General features: G+C 35.1%; 1 protein-coding gene across 4 annotated transcripts; it reads left to right on the top strand.

The window, feature by feature from the left end:
- The first annotated feature begins 269 nt into the window (after positions 1–269).
- Eb1 (microtubule-associated protein RP/EB family member 1) lies at positions 270–17,692 on the top strand. Of its 4 annotated transcripts, none has more exons than XM_019062508.2 (8): positions 270–431; positions 1,317–1,504; positions 5,824–5,930; positions 8,499–8,730; positions 10,745–10,828; positions 12,703–12,794; positions 14,369–14,518; positions 15,320–17,692. In XM_019062508.2, the coding sequence occupies exons 2-8, from the start codon at positions 1,345–1,347 to the stop codon at positions 15,374–15,376; spliced, it is 882 nt and encodes a 293-aa protein (XP_018918053.1). In that variant the 5' UTR covers positions 270–431; positions 1,317–1,344; the 3' UTR covers positions 15,377–17,692. The 4 variants fall into 4 exon arrangements, with proteins under 4 accessions (XP_018918053.1, XP_018918055.1, XP_072161509.1 ...); XM_019062509.2 differs by lacking the exon at positions 270–431 and adding an exon at positions 511–629; XM_019062510.2 differs by lacking the exon at positions 10,745–10,828.
- The last annotated feature ends 579 nt before the right edge of the window (positions 17,693–18,271 follow it).

Below are 18,271 nucleotides of genomic sequence, written 5' to 3'. Positions count from 1 at the left end.
AATAACAAAATTTGGTTAGTAAGATATATTTTTCTAGCAATCAACAGTTCTCTGCGGAGATTGTACTTCGTTCTTTTAAATACCTTCGGTATGCCGAAAAATGCTCCTTTAATTGACGAGATCTAGCGCCAGACATCGAAATACACGCCACATTAATACTTGCAGCCGTTAGCAGTGGGTTTCTATTACATTGCATTCCCTACGCAACAGATGCAGTTGACCGCCTTTCTGAGCGAACTTTTCAGAAGCCCCCCTCCCTCCCTCCTCACCCCCTTCCTCGGGTGATATTTTGAATCTGACTTGGGAGCCATACTGGATATCCGGTTTAGTTTTTTCTGTTGCGTTGGTCCCGGGAACCTCATTGTGTCCCGTTGTGATTATCTATCGAATTATCAATAAGATTTTTGCATGTGATCCATAGAAAATTTCAGGTAAGCATCGACTCTTTTATCGAACTCGCTAAAATTGTTAGACAGTGCTCATCTGTATCATCGTTTTCGTGTAACTATTATCGGCACAGGCGCCCGACCGTAGGCTGCAACGATTAGTGTGGCCAAGTTGTCTACATACTCATGCAATTTCGTCTCTTCATCTTTTTGTTTTCTCATGCCTGTTCGGTTGAGACAGCGGTAAGATAAATTTTCTACGAAGTGTCTCCAATACAGCTTTGACCTCCATACAGTCCCTAACCCCGGAGCCCAATTTAGGTAGCGGCACCCTTCATCACATGGCAACCTTCTGTAAATGAATATGATTTTCATTATCTAGAAACTGAGTCTGTCTTTTTCAACCACATTATTATTGCAAAATGTTTGTAATCACTGCAACTAAGGGGAGACTCCTCCTAACGTTTTGGGCGATTGCCACCTCTAGTGCACCAACTGGTACCCGCGGTATCTAACCTAACATTATGTAAATCTGATCTCACCTACACAGAAGCTCACAGTCATCTGAGCACATCCCCTTTTTACTTTTAACAGAGGGCAAATGATTTCATCTTGTCGCAAAATATTTTGATTTGCGTAGTTTGATTTACCTTACTTTTGCAGTCACTCTTACCCATGCAACTGTAGTTGACAACAATTTTCATTCCCACTGACGGAAGTTTATAGAATTTGTTTATGACAAGATAAAATCCTCTGCAAGGATAATGGGAAATTGCTTTTAGAAACATTAACTTTAAATGATTTCATACCATTGTGTGGATGGAAGGTGATTGTTTTCGACCATTTGAATGTGTTAGTAAAATTTTGCCTCTAAGTAGATCAATTTTGTTAATGCAGCTGTACGACCTAATATTTGTTTTCTTTTTCCAGTGATATTGCGGCATTTATTTAAAACAAAATGGCTATCAACGTGTATTCAACAAATGTAACCTCAGATAATCTCAGTAGGCATGACATGCTGGCCTGGGTGAACGACACCTTGTCTGCAAGCTTTGGAAAAATTGAAGAACTTTGCACGGGAGCAGCGTACTGCCAATTCATGGACATGCTTTTTCCAGGTGAGTTCTCTGTCTGCACCCTTTTTTCTCTGAATCGGTCAGGTTGTTGAAAGCAATCACTCTCATTGCCAAATTTGAGCCATGTCATCATAACTACTTAGTGAGGTTAAGTAGTTCAGCAGAAGAGAAAACGTTTTATAAGATTTCAGGCATTGTCAAATTTCTTGTGATATAAAGTGCGGAATTTCTGTGAAAGTTTTGGTTAGTTTTCTTCCAATTTTATTGTGAATTTTCTTCACAATTTGATTGAGACCATCTGAAAATTGTAGGGAAAAACATTCATAACTATCCAAAGAAACACACATTTTATTGGGTGAGACTTAGCAACATTAGATTGTTTATTTGACTTTCCTCTGTACAACATCATATCACTTCCCTGAATCAGTGATAACAGCATTATTTTACGCCTAGTGAGGAAGCTATTTATCTTAGAATGGGAGAGTGTTGACTTTTTGAGAAGTTTTTCTATTAGATGAATATATGACCAATTTTAGTTTTCAGCTTTCAATCACAAAGGCATATCTTCAGAACGTTAGCACTTTTTTGTTGCTGTTTCCTCTCCTGTCTACTCTTAGAACCGTGAAGGGTGATATATTTTTTTTTTTTTTTTACAAAGATCTAAACCCAAGACCTCCAAAGGCAGGGTTGCATATGATTCTGATACTGCAGTTAAGGACGCAGAATCATTTTAACGCCTATCATCTGTAAACCCCTTTTTCTTCAATAATTTTGATGGCTATGATGGCTAATAATGGCTATTTGCTCTTTAATACAAACATGTTGTGATTTTCACTTTGCTTTAGAAAAAATACGCAATTTATATAGTATTTTATACCAGTCTCCCGGTTTTAAACCCATTTTTTAAACCCTCTCATTTTTGAATGTGACTAAGGTGGGTCGAGAAGGTTTTGCACCTCTGACATCAGTTATTTCAGGGGTCTGTTGGATTTTTAAAGATATCTAACTTACTTTTCCCTAAGTACTGCCAGTCACCAAAGTATCCTATTCATGACTTTAACTCTCTATTGCATGAATTAATTTTGAGTTTTGGATTCTAAAAGACTCAAATTTATGTTGTGGCTTTTGTGAAAACAGAGTTCCAAATATTTTCCTGAAATTCCAAATCTTAGGTAATCAGTTTTTCAACAAAGAAAACACTGATAAAAATCTGCAAAACCATGCCACAGAGGAAAGATTCAATTTTTCTAAAACTGAAAAATGCGCTGTTACGATTTAGTAAAATTGTGCCGTAGAGGGTTAATTTGCACATAATCATTTCTTGAAACAGTCCCCCTTATGCTCGTTTGATTGTGTGCCATGAGCCCTGCTACAGAATTTTCTTGAGCATTGCGAAAATGTTGGCAAAGGTCCAAGGTTGGCACTGTCTGGGAAATTGAGAAACAACCTGATGATACTGGTCACAATAGTATCAACAAACTTCTATATTTCAATTATTAAAATACAGGGCTCCTCCTTTGAGAAACCTTTTATTATTTATCTTAGCCAGTGACTGACAATGAGAGGTTCATCCCAAAATTGAACTGCGTTTAACATAATTGTTTAACATAATGGAACCATGCCACATCAGCTATTACCAAATTTAACTGGACAATTTAATTTTTTATGGGAGAACGTTTGTGCGGATTCCTTTGAAAATTTCAAGGAATGTACTGTGGAGAAAATTCACTGAAATTTGCACTAAAATCTGCACAACCGTTTTCATGAAAAAAATCAAATTGCTTAATTAAATTTGGCAGTAGCTGACGTCGCTTGGTTCCTTTCTGTTTAACGCAGTCCAATTGTGAGTGCTTCTTTTAAAAGTATTGTACCCACAGTAAAGCTAAAATGAGTGAAGCCCATAAAAATATGAGTTAATGAATAGTGAGCTTTAGTCAATTTTGCTCCAAATTTCTCCAAAATTTCTGCATCAGATGGGGGAAAAATTACCCTTTAAATCTCTAAAGCAGTGTAAAAACATCATTGAGCAATGCATAATCAGGGTGAATACGGTTAAGAAAAACTGGGGAAAGTCGTAGGAAAAGAAAAAAATGTTATACAACTTGTAGGAAAATGGCGTCTTTGAAAATGATGAATCGTTATGCGTCAAGTCTCATAGATCAAGCTCATTTTCCGGTAGAATTAGAAAATATTGTATTCCATCTTGTTTCTCAGTGATGGAATTTTTTTAAAGTTTGTCAGAAAAGTCAAGGGATTTCAATCTGAATTTCTTTGGCATCCCCTGTGTAATGAATTATTCATTTTTCAAAATAAATTGGCAAGGTTAGTTGCAGTTTTGTCAAATTAGTAAGTTTGAATTGCTCCAGAGAATTCTCGCTCTATAAGTCACTCAAATTATTGGTTGAACTGCTCAGAAACTGAGAATTGAGTGAAATGTATGGAGACGAAACAACCAGGATTTCAGCATCAGACATAGTACCTGCCGTGTAGTAGAGACTGATGACAATTTTTGACGTGAGACAAGGTCTTTCTACACTCGTAGATGAATCTGCCTCCAAGAGATAACAGCTACTGATAACAAACACTTTCAATATTTACCTGCTGCTTTTAATGACATCATCATTTTGACTCAGAGGTTTTTTACTTTTTTTATCAATTTTTTACTCGAACAATTTTTTTTATCAATCTTCCATTTAGTTTTTGAAGTCAAAAAATTATTAACCCTTTATTGCATAGCGTTATGAATTTGTAACAACGTATTTTTGGGGTTTTTAAAAATTGTTTCTTTCCTCCGTAGTATGATTTTGCAAATTTTCATTTTTTTTTCCTTTTTTTGAATAACTGATTTCCAAAAATGTATAATTTTGGGGAAAAATTGGTACCTACCCAAGGTTTTTTATGCAGTTACAAAATAGAGCTTTATCCCCCAAAATCTAAGATTCAAAATTAATTCATTCCATAGAAGGTTAATGACTTGAGGGATCTCTTTTTTTTCTTGTTAATTTCAAAGTACAACAGGTTTTCACTAATAGTGAAAAAAGGAATAAAAATTCCCACGAAATTTCCAAAACGGCTTGTACCTACCTCCAACAGTCATTTAATGGAAATGATTCATTTACTCCCCCCCCCCCCCCCCCCACTGTTTTAGCATTTTTACAACATTGCAGTGCACGTGCATCAGTTTTCAGTAATGTAGAGGCTCATCTGCAGGGTTATGGGCTTGAGGTCAAAAGTTGTTATTTTTGCAGGTTTCTGAGGATAAGTCACTGACCCTGAACTGGTCACAGCTGAATTGCCAAATAAGGCAACCCATTTAAATATCTCAATTTTAAGGCTAGTTAGATTGTGTAATCCAGGCTGCAGCATCACCAGTCAGGAGCTAAAGAGAAAGTTATAGTCATATTAGGATTGTCTTTTATTGACCATTCACAAGAGAGCTGTTTATTGAGTTTCATTTGACTCATTCTGCCTTTTCCCTCTCTCTTTCTTTTTTTCTCTTTTTTCCAAATGCTGTATTGTCAATTTTTTTCTCTCATTCCTAGTCCCAGCTGGGGAGTTTTTTTTTTTTTGGGGGGGGGGGGGGGTGTCATCCCCTCTTAATTGATGTTCAACTTAGTAAAATAACATAATCACCTTACTAGAATGAGCCACCAGACAAGATCTGAAGTAGATAAAGATAGCACACATTCTCTTCAAAATCTCACTTAGAAAATAATTAACTCTATAGGTAGTTCTGATATCAAGTCCTGAATGAGATCTTAATAATATTTTTAACACAGATCGAATGAAAAAAATCGTACAAATTACATCACCAGTGTTTTTGCCATTTATTGTGAACACTCGTATACTTCCTGTTGTGTGATTTTTTTCCCTGTGAATTTGGAGAAAAAACATTTTGCGTTGTGCTTTATTTCATACCCTTTTCAGAGGCCCATTGAATGGTATTTGAAAAAGGTTTATGTACTATGTGATTCCTAATGCGTTTCTATCTTTAATTCAAAGGAGCTCTTTCATTAAATGGTCATTGAATAGTTCAGAATGTGTTTTGTCGGTAATTTGACCGACAAATTTAAGAAAATAAAACAAGAGAGTTAAAAAATTGTTCTGCAAAGAGCTGCATATTTTGAATAAATAATACCTCTTTGATTTCCTGGATTTTATAACTTTCCTCTTGCCAACTTTTTCATTGACTATTGTCAGTTTTTTTTATCCCAGCGCTCTTTTTTGTTTTATACCTTTTAACTATACGAACTCAAAAGGGAAGCCATGCCATAAAAAAACACTGGTAAGCGTGTAAGTTGGAATTAACCGAGTTCTCCTCCAATTGATTTCATATCCTATCTGTGTTCCTCTGTTTTCAGGGTCCGTTATTTTGAAGAGAGTCAAGTTCCGAACAAATTTAGAGCATGAATACATACAAAATTTCAAAATACTTCAAGCAGCATTCAAAAAAGTTGGTGTAGATAAGGTATGACACTGTTCCTTAAGTCTCAGTATCATGTGACTCTTCACTGAGTGAGATTCAATTAGTATTCGATGCAAGAAAGAGCATTCTTTGATAGCTCAATATGGAAGTAATAGCTGAGAACAACAGTTGAATTTTAATGAGGACAACTCCTTTAATGTTCAAATTCTGATTCTTTATAATTGCTCATTCAAGTAAGCATAGACTGATAGTGGTGCATCGCCCATCATTCAAAATAAATGCCATGAATATTAGGCTGTTCTTAAAGTCTTCTAACTGGTTATGGGACTTAAAAATCATAGGTAGTAGCTCGCTTTTTACCTAATAAAAATATGAAAATGCTAATATTACCAATGATTAGTGCCTTGTTTTGCTCACAAGATTGATTCCTTTCATCACTACCGGAGCTCACTTAACCCATTTGCATACTAATTCATTTGGAATGTCCCGGATCTGAGCATACCGTTTAATTTGGCTAAAATTAGTAACTTTGATTACTTCTGATTAGTTCTATAAGTTCCCCAAAATGCTGAAAATTGATGCTCTGAGTATACAAAATACATCTGCCAGGAAATTAGTATTAGTATCTTAGAAAAATAATTTAAACTATCATGTTAAGAAATAACTACAATAGCCTGGGTTTTTTGTAATCTTTGAGCCCCCAAAACTTTGGTTCTGTTGGTTGTAGGAGTTGAACTTTTGCGATCTTCATACGATCATGGATCACTCAAGTCTCATCAAAATCTAAGACGGTCATGAAAATTCATTGGTTGAATTGACATCGACTGACCTGACACGAACTTTACTTAGTGTTTGAAAAATGTGTAGTTTTATTCATACTTGTTTTAACCGTAACGTTTTAAATTTGAATTTCCTTCTTATTCATGTTTATGTTCAGGTTATTCCTGTAGATAAATTGATAAAAGGAAGATTTCAAGATAATTTTGAATTTTTGCAATGGTTTAAGAAATTTTTCGATGCCAATTATGATGGTAGATTATACGATGGGTTTGAAGCCAGAGGTGAAATACCATTGGGAAGTGGCGGTTATCTAGGAGCAGAGCAAAGTGGATTCTTAGCTCCGAAACCCTCCAAATTGTCTGTTAGAAACTCGCGTCAGGTTCTCAGGCAACCGGGTACACAAGTTTTTTCATTCCACTGTTGAGCTTTCTCAGTCTCCGTAGAGCTCTGCCTGCTGTTCTCTTATCAGTTACCCATTTTACCGTAGAGTTTACTCAGTCTTTTTATTTTGAACATGCTCTGGAACTAGGAAAGACACTCCTTCTTCTCAATGAGTAGGTGTGTAGAAACTTCCATACCACAGGACCAGTAGGTCCCGGTCTGATCCTGTGAAATGTTTTTTTTTTTTTTTTTTGCAAGGTGGGGAACTAAACATCCAAGCGCACTGTTTTTGGGGGAATCAAACCCTCAAGCGTGCTGTTTTAAGGGAACAAAACTGTTAACTGTTACTTTATGTGTCAGGCAAAATTCTGCGAAAACTTAAAATGGGGAACCTAAATTTATTTTGGGGAAACCCTTGGAAGTTTCTGCACCCCTTCAATGAGTTTAGTGCTTGCCTATTTGTCTTCTGTTAAGACATGAATTTTTTAATGTAATTTTCTCAGTGCTTTGCTGGTAAGTTGCATTTACAATTATGGTTGCATGCCAAAGTGCATATTGATTTTAAAATTATGAGTTTTCAAATATACCTGGTTATTTTTGCTTCACTTTAGAAACTTAATCCTCAGCTATTCCTGATGAGTTTTCTTTTGCTTTCCTAAAAGTTTTTGTGAGATCAGCAGTGTCAACAGGTGTGGAAAATGTGGAATTATCGGAGAATTTCAATAGGCCAGGGAAATCAAGGAATCATGAAGAAGACTGTAAAATCGAAAAAATCTTGTAACTTGAAATCTGAAAAAAAACATTCTCACTGTCCACTTAATCAAACTAAGCCTCTGTCAGGCTCAATTTTTCTAAGTTACACTATGAATACTGAACGAAGGATTAAGTTTCCATAAGTAAATGGAGTTTTATGAATTTTATGAGTTGAATGAATGATCAAAAAGTGAAGGAAAAATTTTCACATGTCTCTGTCAAGTAGTGAAATTAGGCCAAAAAATGTTAATTTTCAGTTGTACACGTTCAAATTAGACATATTTATGCTGAAAAGAATTACGTTGCAAGCACCCCCATGCATCTAGCTCTTTTCATCATAAATTCCAGCATGAAAAATCTTTGAATACCGGTTCGAAAAAACAGTCTGCTCTCACTTATCATCAATTGTTAATTATTGCATCCTCAATAACACTCATGCACCCAAAGCTTGATAAGAAGTAGAATACATCTCAAGAAGTATTTTTGAGATGATTTTAAGTTGCTAAACCATTTACTATGTAAAAGAGAATCTGTTTAACCAAGGCTATTGCGCAAGAACGAATTCTTCTTTCTATTTTTTATTTCAGTTGTTCTTTCATTTTTATCATGTCTTTTTTCCTCCTTGTCTCTCCTGCTCAGGAGCACCCTGGAACTCAAGCACTAATATGTCAATTGCACCTTATCTAAACATTTCAGATTGTTCCCATAGATAAACTCGTTAAAGGCCGCTTCCAAGATAACTTCGAGTTCTTGCAGTGGTTTAAGAAATTTTTCGATGTCAATTATGCCCTGACTGAGTACGATGCTCTTGCAGCTCGTGGCGGTGAAGGTATGGGTGCAGGAGGTTCCAGCGCCAGAAACATAGCCAAAAGAGAACCCCCAAAAACAAATTACGGAACTAAAGCTCCCTCTATAGCCTCTCGAAATGGTGATTTTTTTTTGTTTACATTTTGATTTTTCATGGTTTTTTTCTAACATCAACCTCTCTTAACTTCTTTACTTTTTTTTTTAAAGAAAATGTATTTATTATTATTATTATTTCAGTAGGTATTATTGATTGCAAATCTTGGAAACCACATATTTCGGTTTGCTATTTTGTTGACTTCCAATCATACCTAGTTTATTTTTTCTGAAAACTAATCAACATATTTCTCAAGAATTTTCGTAATTTTTCTCAGCTATCTATTTCTAAAATATGTTGGAAAAATCTAAAACAATTGAGTTTGCTTATTTTAAAAATCTGAAATAGGATATGGCATTTTGAGATACTTGAATCAAGCTAAATGGTTACTGAGTTTAGCGATCTGCACATTTTTCTTCTCTTCATCACTCTCTTATTATTTAAAAGCTGCTTTCAAAAACTAGGCCCACATTTCTGTTTTCAAAATGCATACGCCCATGATACGAAAGTGACTTATCATCATCATAATAATTGACATTAAGGCTGGCATAACTTTGATGCTCTTGTAAATCGAAGCCCAAAAGGTTAATGTAGCTCCAAAAATTAAGTTCCTCTCTCTTTTCTTGTTTTGCTGATCGTCAGTTTTGAGCAAACGTTGCAGTGTTGGCAGTTTGCCTTAATCAGTACTAACTTTGCTTGTTTTGCTGTATTTTGCTTGATTTCCTTAAAGTGGACTTGGATCCAGTGCACAGTCATTTCAATCTGACATTTTTGTTTTCAAAATTCTCCAAATTGATAATTAAATTGATGCGCCCAAGTTAACATCTGATCTAGTATGTTCTGCGCCTCTGCTAGGACTTTCAAAATAGAAAATAAACTTACCATTTTGCAGTTCTTGCATGCATCAGAACGAGAAGCAAAACTGCTTTTGTCTTGGTAAATGTAGCCTAAAAGATAGTGTCTTGAATTCATAACTCTGCATTAAGCATGCCTTGTTGCTTTTTGTCTGTAGTGTAATTTTTCTCTTTCTCTAACCTTTTCTTAGCTATTCAAGGTGATTTAAAAGTCTTGCGCTACCAGGCCCTTGCATCACCCATGTAACTTTTGAACAAATTCAGGTAGAGACTTGAAATTTTGTGATTGCTCCTAGGTCAATGAAAATCGTTTTTCAGGCCCCCCAAAATTTTAAGAGGATCTCCCCGAAAAGGGACAAGAATACTAAGGGTTACAGGGGTGGTTAGGGACTTTTAGATCACGTTGTATGTATACTCTTGTTTTTTACATTGCCATTCTTTTTTTTCTTCGCAAAAATTTTTAATTAACAAAGCCACTAATGAAGACACAGATAACGTAAAACACGCATGAAGAACTCGGAACATCAAAGAAGACTTACTGGCTTTTAGTATATTTTGATGAAACTTTAATACGAAATCATAAAGTGCATCACTAGGCTAAGGCAAAAAAATTAGGTGCTTTGGTCAAGGAGGAGTGAATATATTTGAAATTGAACTTACACATTCATATCTTACATGTTGATGCATGGCAGAAAAATTGCAAGTCTTCCCTTTCTCAGCATTTGTCGATTCTATTTCAACATCTCCATGACATTTCAGATGTGACTGGCAACGCCAAGGAGCTAGCTGTCTCCTTATCTCCTCCCCCCCCCCCCCCCCCCCCCCTATAATTTTAAAGTGAATGGGGTAGTACCAAATGACATTCTGAGATATCTGTTCTGCCATCCTTCCTGACCTAGCCTCTTGACTTCAACCTTCTTGCCTCTTTTACACAACTGTTCAATCATGAATTTATCGGCTCGTACCGACCTAACCAACTAATTATTTGGATTTGGCCAAATGATGAACTTCATGATTAACTATTAATGTTTCGCCAAAATGTACCAAGAGCTAGTAAGCCCCCTTTAGTGTGCAGAGTTCGTTTATATTTTTATTTCAAGACTGTCTAAGGAAAATGAAAGCCGGACAGTTTTATTTCCAGTCGCTCTGAATAACAACAAACATTTTTTTTTTTTTTTTCTTTGAAGGTAGCACAAACAGAAGTTTAGGTTCTGAAGGAATTCGAAAATCAAAAGAAACTTTAAACCCTGTTAGGAGGTCTGATGGACTAGGTATTAATGGTTTTTGCTTTTTTAATTTATACCTTCTGTTACTGCACATGAAATCTATTCCAGTCTTTTAAAGAAGGAAAGGAACCCTCTGTTCTTTCAACTATGTAAATCCGGCCTTGAAGTTAAGTACATAGTCCTTATTTAATTTCTTGCTCCAGGCAGTTTACTTTATTCACTAAATTGCTCCGTTTCAAGAGCAGAAACCTCATTACAAATAAGCTATCCTGAGAAATTCTAGCAAATGTTCACTTATTATTTTGCCATCGCTCAAATCTTAAGCCTACCTGCTTATTTTTCTCTGCTTTTGTTTGCTTGCTGCTGTAGTTTTTGCCTATGATTATAACCAATGTTTCCCTCTTCTATGTCTGCAGAAAGTAGAAGCTTGATTCTTCTAAAGGCAGAAGTCAAAATTGAGTCTCAAATATGGCATTTTAGTTTAATTCCTAGTATCAACAAATCATTGAAGAATCAAAATCAATGACGCGTGTAATTTCCACATCCATGTAAAATCAAAGAAAGTTGATGATCAAAATCCCAATTGATTACATGAAAATCTCAATGGATCAAATTGAAATTTCTACTTGCATCAAGGGAAATAAATAAATGACACTTAATATCTTTGTCAGTATTTTAAATGCAAAGTTGAAACAGGATTAGTCATTATTAAAAGATCAATTCGTCATCTAAAACTAGTTAATATTGAAGAATTAGTCTGTGTTTGTGGACAAATCACTCCACCCTGAGACTGTATTTCGAGTATTCATAAATTTTTCATGGTAATATTTATTGGGGGAGAAAAAACATAATCAACTCGAAAATAGAATTTAAAAGCAGTCAAATGATAGATTTTCACGTTTCAAGTTGAACTGAATTCATATGAGTGGTACTTTTAAAATTCATGCATAGAAAACTAAAATTTGCCTAGGGCCTTAAATTTTTGACAGAATTCATCATTTAAAACATTGCTCAATTTTTCTTTCATAGCCAAAGCTTATGTTTTCATTTTATGTAGTTTAGTCTCTCCATCCACCCTTCGCATGCTAAGATCTTCACGTTGTTTTAAGGATTCTAGAATGTTTGAGTAGTACACCGTTAGTCATTAGGGAAAATGTCTCTAGAAATTTACAGCTGTTCTGTCAAAACTTGTATTAGAGGCTGCATCCCCAATTTAAGATATTTTGTAGCTTCAAATGTCACATTATTGAGTGTTTCCTTATTGTCTTGGGCGTTTACACTTGTCTTTCAAAAAAGTCGACGAAATATGAAAGATTTTAAGCATGGATTTTGATATTGCTCTTTTAATATCATAGGGGAATGAGAGAGCCAGTTCAGTGAAAGCTCGTTGAGTCGAACGATGATTAAAACAAACACATCTGTATTTTTGAAGGAATTATACTAGTAAGCACTTCAACATCTGTGACTTTTGATGTCCTTCGATGATTTGTTGAAAGTGAAAAGATGAAATTTGAAAACCTACTGAAAAATGTTTAAATTTATAATCAATTATTGAAAAATTTGAGAAAGTTACTAAAAAATCACTTATCAGTTTCCTGAAATCGCTTATTTCGAATTTTTGAGCTTATTTCTTGCAAAGTGGTATAGCGCACAGAAGGAAAAGCCGCATTAGTAGTTTCATGAGCCTAGAAATAATGGGTGCCAGCCAACTGTTGCTCATTAAAAATGTTTGAAGCTTTAGTTTTTGTCCTCCTCTCTATCCTTCTAAAATTAGTAGCTATAAATAATTAATCTTCATGTCTCTTACAATATTGTAGATAGTCAAAGATTTGCTAAAATCTTAGGACAGAGTCAGGACATATCTGATTTTCCTCCTTTCATGTTCTGTTTTTTTAATTGTTTCTCTGTTTCTTTTACAGTTCCAAGAGCTCAACCAAGATCAGTGAACCCAGCTGCCAGACCAGGAGTAGGTCGAGGAGATAGCGGTAAAATTGAAGAACTAAATAATCAAGTATGTGTTTTACTTTTGTATCCCACCTCCTTTTTTTCCTTGCTGTTGTATCTTAAGTAGTCCATCTTGAAAAAATGTAATTTTAGTTCCGTGAGCTGATCAAATAAATCCAGGCTTTTTTTAGTACTTTCAATTTTTACTTATTGAACAAAACTAGTTATGGCTCCTGTATGGCATTCTTTTATGGTAGCTGTCTGAGAGTTGCTGTAGTCAAGAATAGCAGGGTTATTTAAGGGAGCCTTAAAACGTCAGTGAAAACTAAGGAATGTCAGGGGAAAAGTGAAACGCGGCTGGAAAAAATGTAGACTAACTTTTTGTGCTTTCTTGAATGTGTTTGATATTTCATGCAATAAATTCTGTGTTCGGGTGTGGAAGTAATGATTTTTAACCATCCTGCTAATCGCTATAGTCCCTTTATACTGAGAGTCAAGACAACACCCCCTCATGGAGTCACAAGTGGGAATAAAGATTACAGAAATTGAAAGTTTTTTGTAATCTTTGATCGGCCCATTCTCAAATTCCTCTCTCCGTTCTCTCTTTCATTCTGTTTGTTCCTTGCCGAACCCGTAATTCCCTGGTCCATTCCAGATTAAAATCTTTGCAATCGGTGAAAATGTAATCTTTATTCCCGTTTGTGACACTGTGAAGGCCTAAAATACGAGAACCAATCAGAAATGGATTCACATTGTCTTGACTCTCAGTATAAAGGGACTCTACTAATCGCTAATTGTCTGGGAATGGGCCTGTTGCAAACTTTTGCTAGAGCAAAAATAAGAGTTGTTCCTTGTAGATAATGTCTCAAAAATCTGATGAGCGCATCGGCAAATTCTGAAATGCACTCCTAATTTCACAATCTGCAAGAGAAATTTGCGTTTTATAAGCTTTCTGCTTCAAAAAGGATACTACAGCACAGGTAAAAATTTTGTTGGCGGAGTCGTTCCATTCAATCCCTGCCCAACATGGCGCGCAAGTTGAGGAGTGAACGTGGTCAATCAAGGCGGATACCTAACAAAGCGAAAAAAATGTGAATGTAAACTTGCTGGTTGTTATCAGGTGGTGAGAATCATTATCCTGTCACATGTGTTTTGGGGGATTGGCGGCGGCTGTGTTGAGTATTGCGTAGTATCCTTGTGAGCAGGGGTTGGATGGAATGACTCCTCTAACGAAATGTTCACCTGTGCGGTGATATTGTTTTTGAGGCGGGAAGCTCAAAAAGGCGCCAATTTCTCATGCTAATCGTGAAGTAAGGAGTGCATTTCAGACTTTGCCAATGCGCTCATCGTGATTTTTGAGACATTTTCTATGAGTACTAACTCTTATTTTTGCTCTAGCAAAAGTTTGCAACAGGCCCATTGTATCAAAATAGAAACGGGGAAATGTCAGAGGTCTCATTTTCTGAATTCTGTGGAAAACAAGATTGATAGTTGTGATGAAATTTTCTACATGCCCTATCAAAATCACCAATCCAATTTATTCAGTAGATCACTCTTGCCCAAGTTAATTTCTTTATTTCTGAAACTCTCACTGAATAATCTAGTCATTATCTCAACTCCTAATTGTTTCTATTTTTTCAGATGATGGAATTAAAAATAACAGTAGATGGACTAGAAAAAGAAAGAGATTTTTATTTCGGGAAACTGAGGGATATAGAAGTACTGTGTCAAGAACAAGAAGGAGAGTCGCCAGTGTTACAAAAAATTTTAGATATTCTTTATGCTACAGAGGTAAGTCCTTCTTTAAATCTTGAACAACTTTTACAAGTAATCTGCCGTGATAGCGAAGAGAGCAGTAAGTGCAAAAATGAAGTTTTGAGAAAACAGAATCAGAAGCTTCTGACTGGCAAATTTTATTGAAAGAAGCCTCCGTACTTTGTCAAATTGAAACTAATGGTCTGCCTACAAATCTTTTGGATGATTAAAAATTGACTGATTTTATTTTCATTTCATTGTTTTTGTACATCTGATGAGAGGATAGACGTATATCCAGTGATCTGTAAGATGGCATTCCCGTGGCCCCATTTACACACTGTAATATTACAACCCCACCAAAGCAGGACTGCATCATCGGTGGCATTTCTGCGCATTTGACACAAAATGTTAGAGTATAAAATTCCTGAACGAGCTTACTTTGCACAGCTTGTCAGGAGAAATTTGCTGCAGAGCAAAATTTGTTAGGACTAGAGTTGGGCCGAAATAGATTTTTCGGGTCACTGGAAATGGATATTGATTTTTTGTATCCGGCCAAAGTCGGCAGACACGAATATTCATTCTTTTTGGTCAGTTAACATTTGGTCAATCTGTAAACCTCTCACTCATTGCGGTGTTTCTGACTCTTGAAAAACTTAAAGCCAAGATCATTGGCTGTTAAGTCGAGTTGAGAACTTTCTCCAGCCTTTACCTAACCTTTGAGCAGAATCAAGTTGAGTCGGGTCAAGTTGGCCAAACTCAGTATAATTTGACTCATAACTAGACTTTAGCACAGCCATAATGGACTTTTTTTAAATTCATTTTCATTTTATTTTCTAGGATGGATTTGCACCCCCAGAGCAAGTTGAAGGGAACGGCGAACAAGAAGATTATTGAAACAACTACTTATTAATCAACTGAAACGAAAGTTTTGTATTTACTAATTTATATTTATTTATACTCTTACTTAATTTATGTCGGGAACAAGCCATTTCTAGCTGGAAGTGCATGTGTTCCGCCTTATCATATTTATATTTTTCTTCCTTTTCCCATTTTTGCTACCTACCTGTATTCTCTTCGCTCTTTTGCCGCCTTACCCTTTGTAACTTTTAGTTATTGTTTTCTCCCAAAGTGAAAGAAACTAATCTTTAATCAAAGTTAGCATTACTTGTCGGTTACTTTTTTCCGCAAAATTTGTTAATGATCATTTCTTTTAAATAAAAAGCGAGCAAATGACAATATCACGACTTTCATTACTTACTTAATTTCTTAGAAAATAATTTCTATTTTCAAGGTGACAAGTCTTTCAGGCATGGCAAGTATTAGATTTCACCAAAAAGAAAAGTTGCAAGGGAAAAATTACGTAAGAAATACAGTACCTCATGTTTGTTCAATCTCAAAGATGTCTCCAAAACTGGTAATGTTTCATAAATTACTTGATTGTAATGGATGTAAATCATTACAAATTTATCTGAATTCCATAATTATAGTACGGACTATTGAGGCACTTGAATATATCACCAAAACCTTCCAGTGCTGCTCTGAAGTCTTTTTAAAATCATTTTCTTTGACTATCCAAATGAATGTTTGTATTGAAACTTTTCAATTGAAACCTGCACCAAAATTTTCCTTCAAACCAATGTAACTGCATGTTGTTTTGAAGATATCAGCGGTGGAATTCCTAAACCACAAATCTTAGTTTGCCATGTTGCAGAAATCCTGTCATACTTTATTCCTCAAATGGAAAACTTCTCAACATCAAATTTTGAAACCTTCCGTGATATTTGTTTTTTATGTGAAAACTTTAAGGAAGGGTGTTGATTTGTTCTTGTTTAAAAAATTTAAAGGGGAGCGGAAATTTTAAAACACTGCAAAGGAGATAAGTGGTTCGGGAGTTTCACCGTTGATATTGTTGAAACACATCTTAGTTGAATCAATTATGTGGGTATTTTAAGCTCCATAAGCAGTGAATACTGCTGTGTGGAATTTTTCTCGCAGTAACGGACCCTTGATCAACGATTTAATAGTATAGTCAGCAGTTTTCCCCTTTATTTTAGTTAATTAGATAAAAAGTGTTAGTTTGTAAAAAATCGAAGAGATGAGAGCATTTTCTCTTTTTTAAGGGAATTCATTGTTTTTATACAGTAGACTACATTGGCTATGTGGCAAAGCAACTTCAATCGAGACAGAATTACTGATTCTGAATAATAATTATTCAGTTGAAGCAGAATCATATTCAATAAGTGATCAATGACTGAACCAAGAAAATATCCATCTTGCCTACCATGTTTTAAAATTTCCTCTCCTATTTTCATTGCTAGAATTCCTCACAGTTTCTCCTGTTAGGAAAGAAAATCGCTGAAGATTCCAAAGAATGACGTCTATTGATTTTTCCGTCAAAAATGAAGTATGAAAGGAAATTAGGTACGTTTCAGTCAAGACTTGTGTTTACAGAGTTGAACCATCACCTGTTTTTAAATATTTTTATTCATTGATTAGTTAGTTCACACAATTAAGTCAAAAGTAGTATGTTACGGTTTGTTTACAGGACTTTGAAAGAACAAATTGCTGACCAGCAGGGTGTCACTTGGTAATCTGATCCCTGATTATTGTTAAAAGCAAATCCTTTAAGGTGATTCTTCAAGTTCAAGTGAAGTGGTCGAACTGGCATGCTATGTACCGCATCGATTAGGTGAAAAATCTGTCGAGATTTTTGACCTAAAAGATGCGATTTATCGCATGCCAGTTCGACCACTTCACTTGAACTTGAAGAATCACCTTAAAAAAGAAAGGAAAGTGGAAACAGGTCTGATTCCTTCTGATCAGTGCAAGACAAGTATCACTTATCTAGAGTATTTATTCGTGCATTGCATGACAGTTATGCCCATTCTGAATACTACTGTTTGAAGCCCGGCCGATACAGTCTATTGCTTGTTGATAAATGAATAATTAAAAAGATATTTTTGATGTCGAGTTGAACAGGTTGTCAACTTCATATATTTTATTATTGTCAAGTCCGAAACTATTTAATAGTAGCAGCGGAAGCATTGATGCGCAAACTTTTATGTAAATAGTCAACTGTTTTAATTATCTGTACTTTACAGTTTGTAATTTAAAATTTTATAATATTTATTTATTATTTTTTACTTTTGTTAATGTCTAAGAGCAAAAATGGAGGAGAGTAATAATAAAGAGTGAAATGATTCAATTTAATCGCTAGTTTTATCATTTATCCTCCTCTTCGGCTTAAGATATTATGCATCCTAACATTTTCTGAATGACGAGTTTCACAGATCAAAGAGTTGCATAATTTTTTAGAAAAACTAAAATGTTGCTAATATCGAGTGTACTAAATTTTGCAATCCATTACTTTCTCTATACAGATAAGTGCCTTTACGGATGAGCCAAACATAGTACTTAGTTCTTTTTTAAATAGGTCAAAGAAGTAGGCCAGTAGATGCTATTTTTTTTAAAAAACGATTTTGACTAATAAGCCGAATGCGTTTCGATCCAAAGGATCATCTTCAGTGGCATTGCAATCGACATTTAACAGTTAACAATTTACTGATAAGCTTTATTAAAAAAAAGGTTGAGTCTTCAACGCCTGAGATGTGAAATTTCATGATAAATTTTTTTGCAAAATTTCAATGAATCATTGATAAAATTGAAGGCCTTTTTTCATGAATTAATGAAACTTACTGAAATTTCCAGGGCCATCTCAGACGGGAGTCTTACTGTACGTTTCTCTACTTATGCTTCATAGTTATTGGTCAAACTTTGGAACATCAATAG

The sequence above is a fragment of the Bemisia tabaci genome, chromosome 10 (assembly GCF_918797505.1).
Source record: "Bemisia tabaci chromosome 10, PGI_BMITA_v3".
Classification (NCBI taxonomy): Eukaryota; Metazoa; Arthropoda; class Insecta; order Hemiptera; family Aleyrodidae; genus Bemisia; species Bemisia tabaci.
The sequence above is the reverse complement of the archived record's forward strand: the minus strand, read 5'-3'. Positions and strand labels throughout refer to the sequence as shown.

What these genes read in the sequence shown, in the direction of transcription:
- Eb1 (XM_019062508.2), top strand. Translation starts at nt 1,345, where the DNA reads ATGGCTATCAACGTGTATTCAACAAATGTAACCTCAGATAATCTCAGT. An exon ending in CTCTATAGCCTCTCGAAATG is followed by an intron (nt 8,731 to 10,744) that starts GTGATTTTTTTT and finishes TTTTCTTTGAAG; the next exon opens with GTAGCACAAACAGAAGTTTA. An exon ending in TAGGAGGTCTGATGGACTAG is followed by an intron (nt 10,829 to 12,702) that starts GTATTAATGGTT and finishes TTTCTTTTACAG; the next exon opens with TTCCAAGAGCTCAACCAAGA.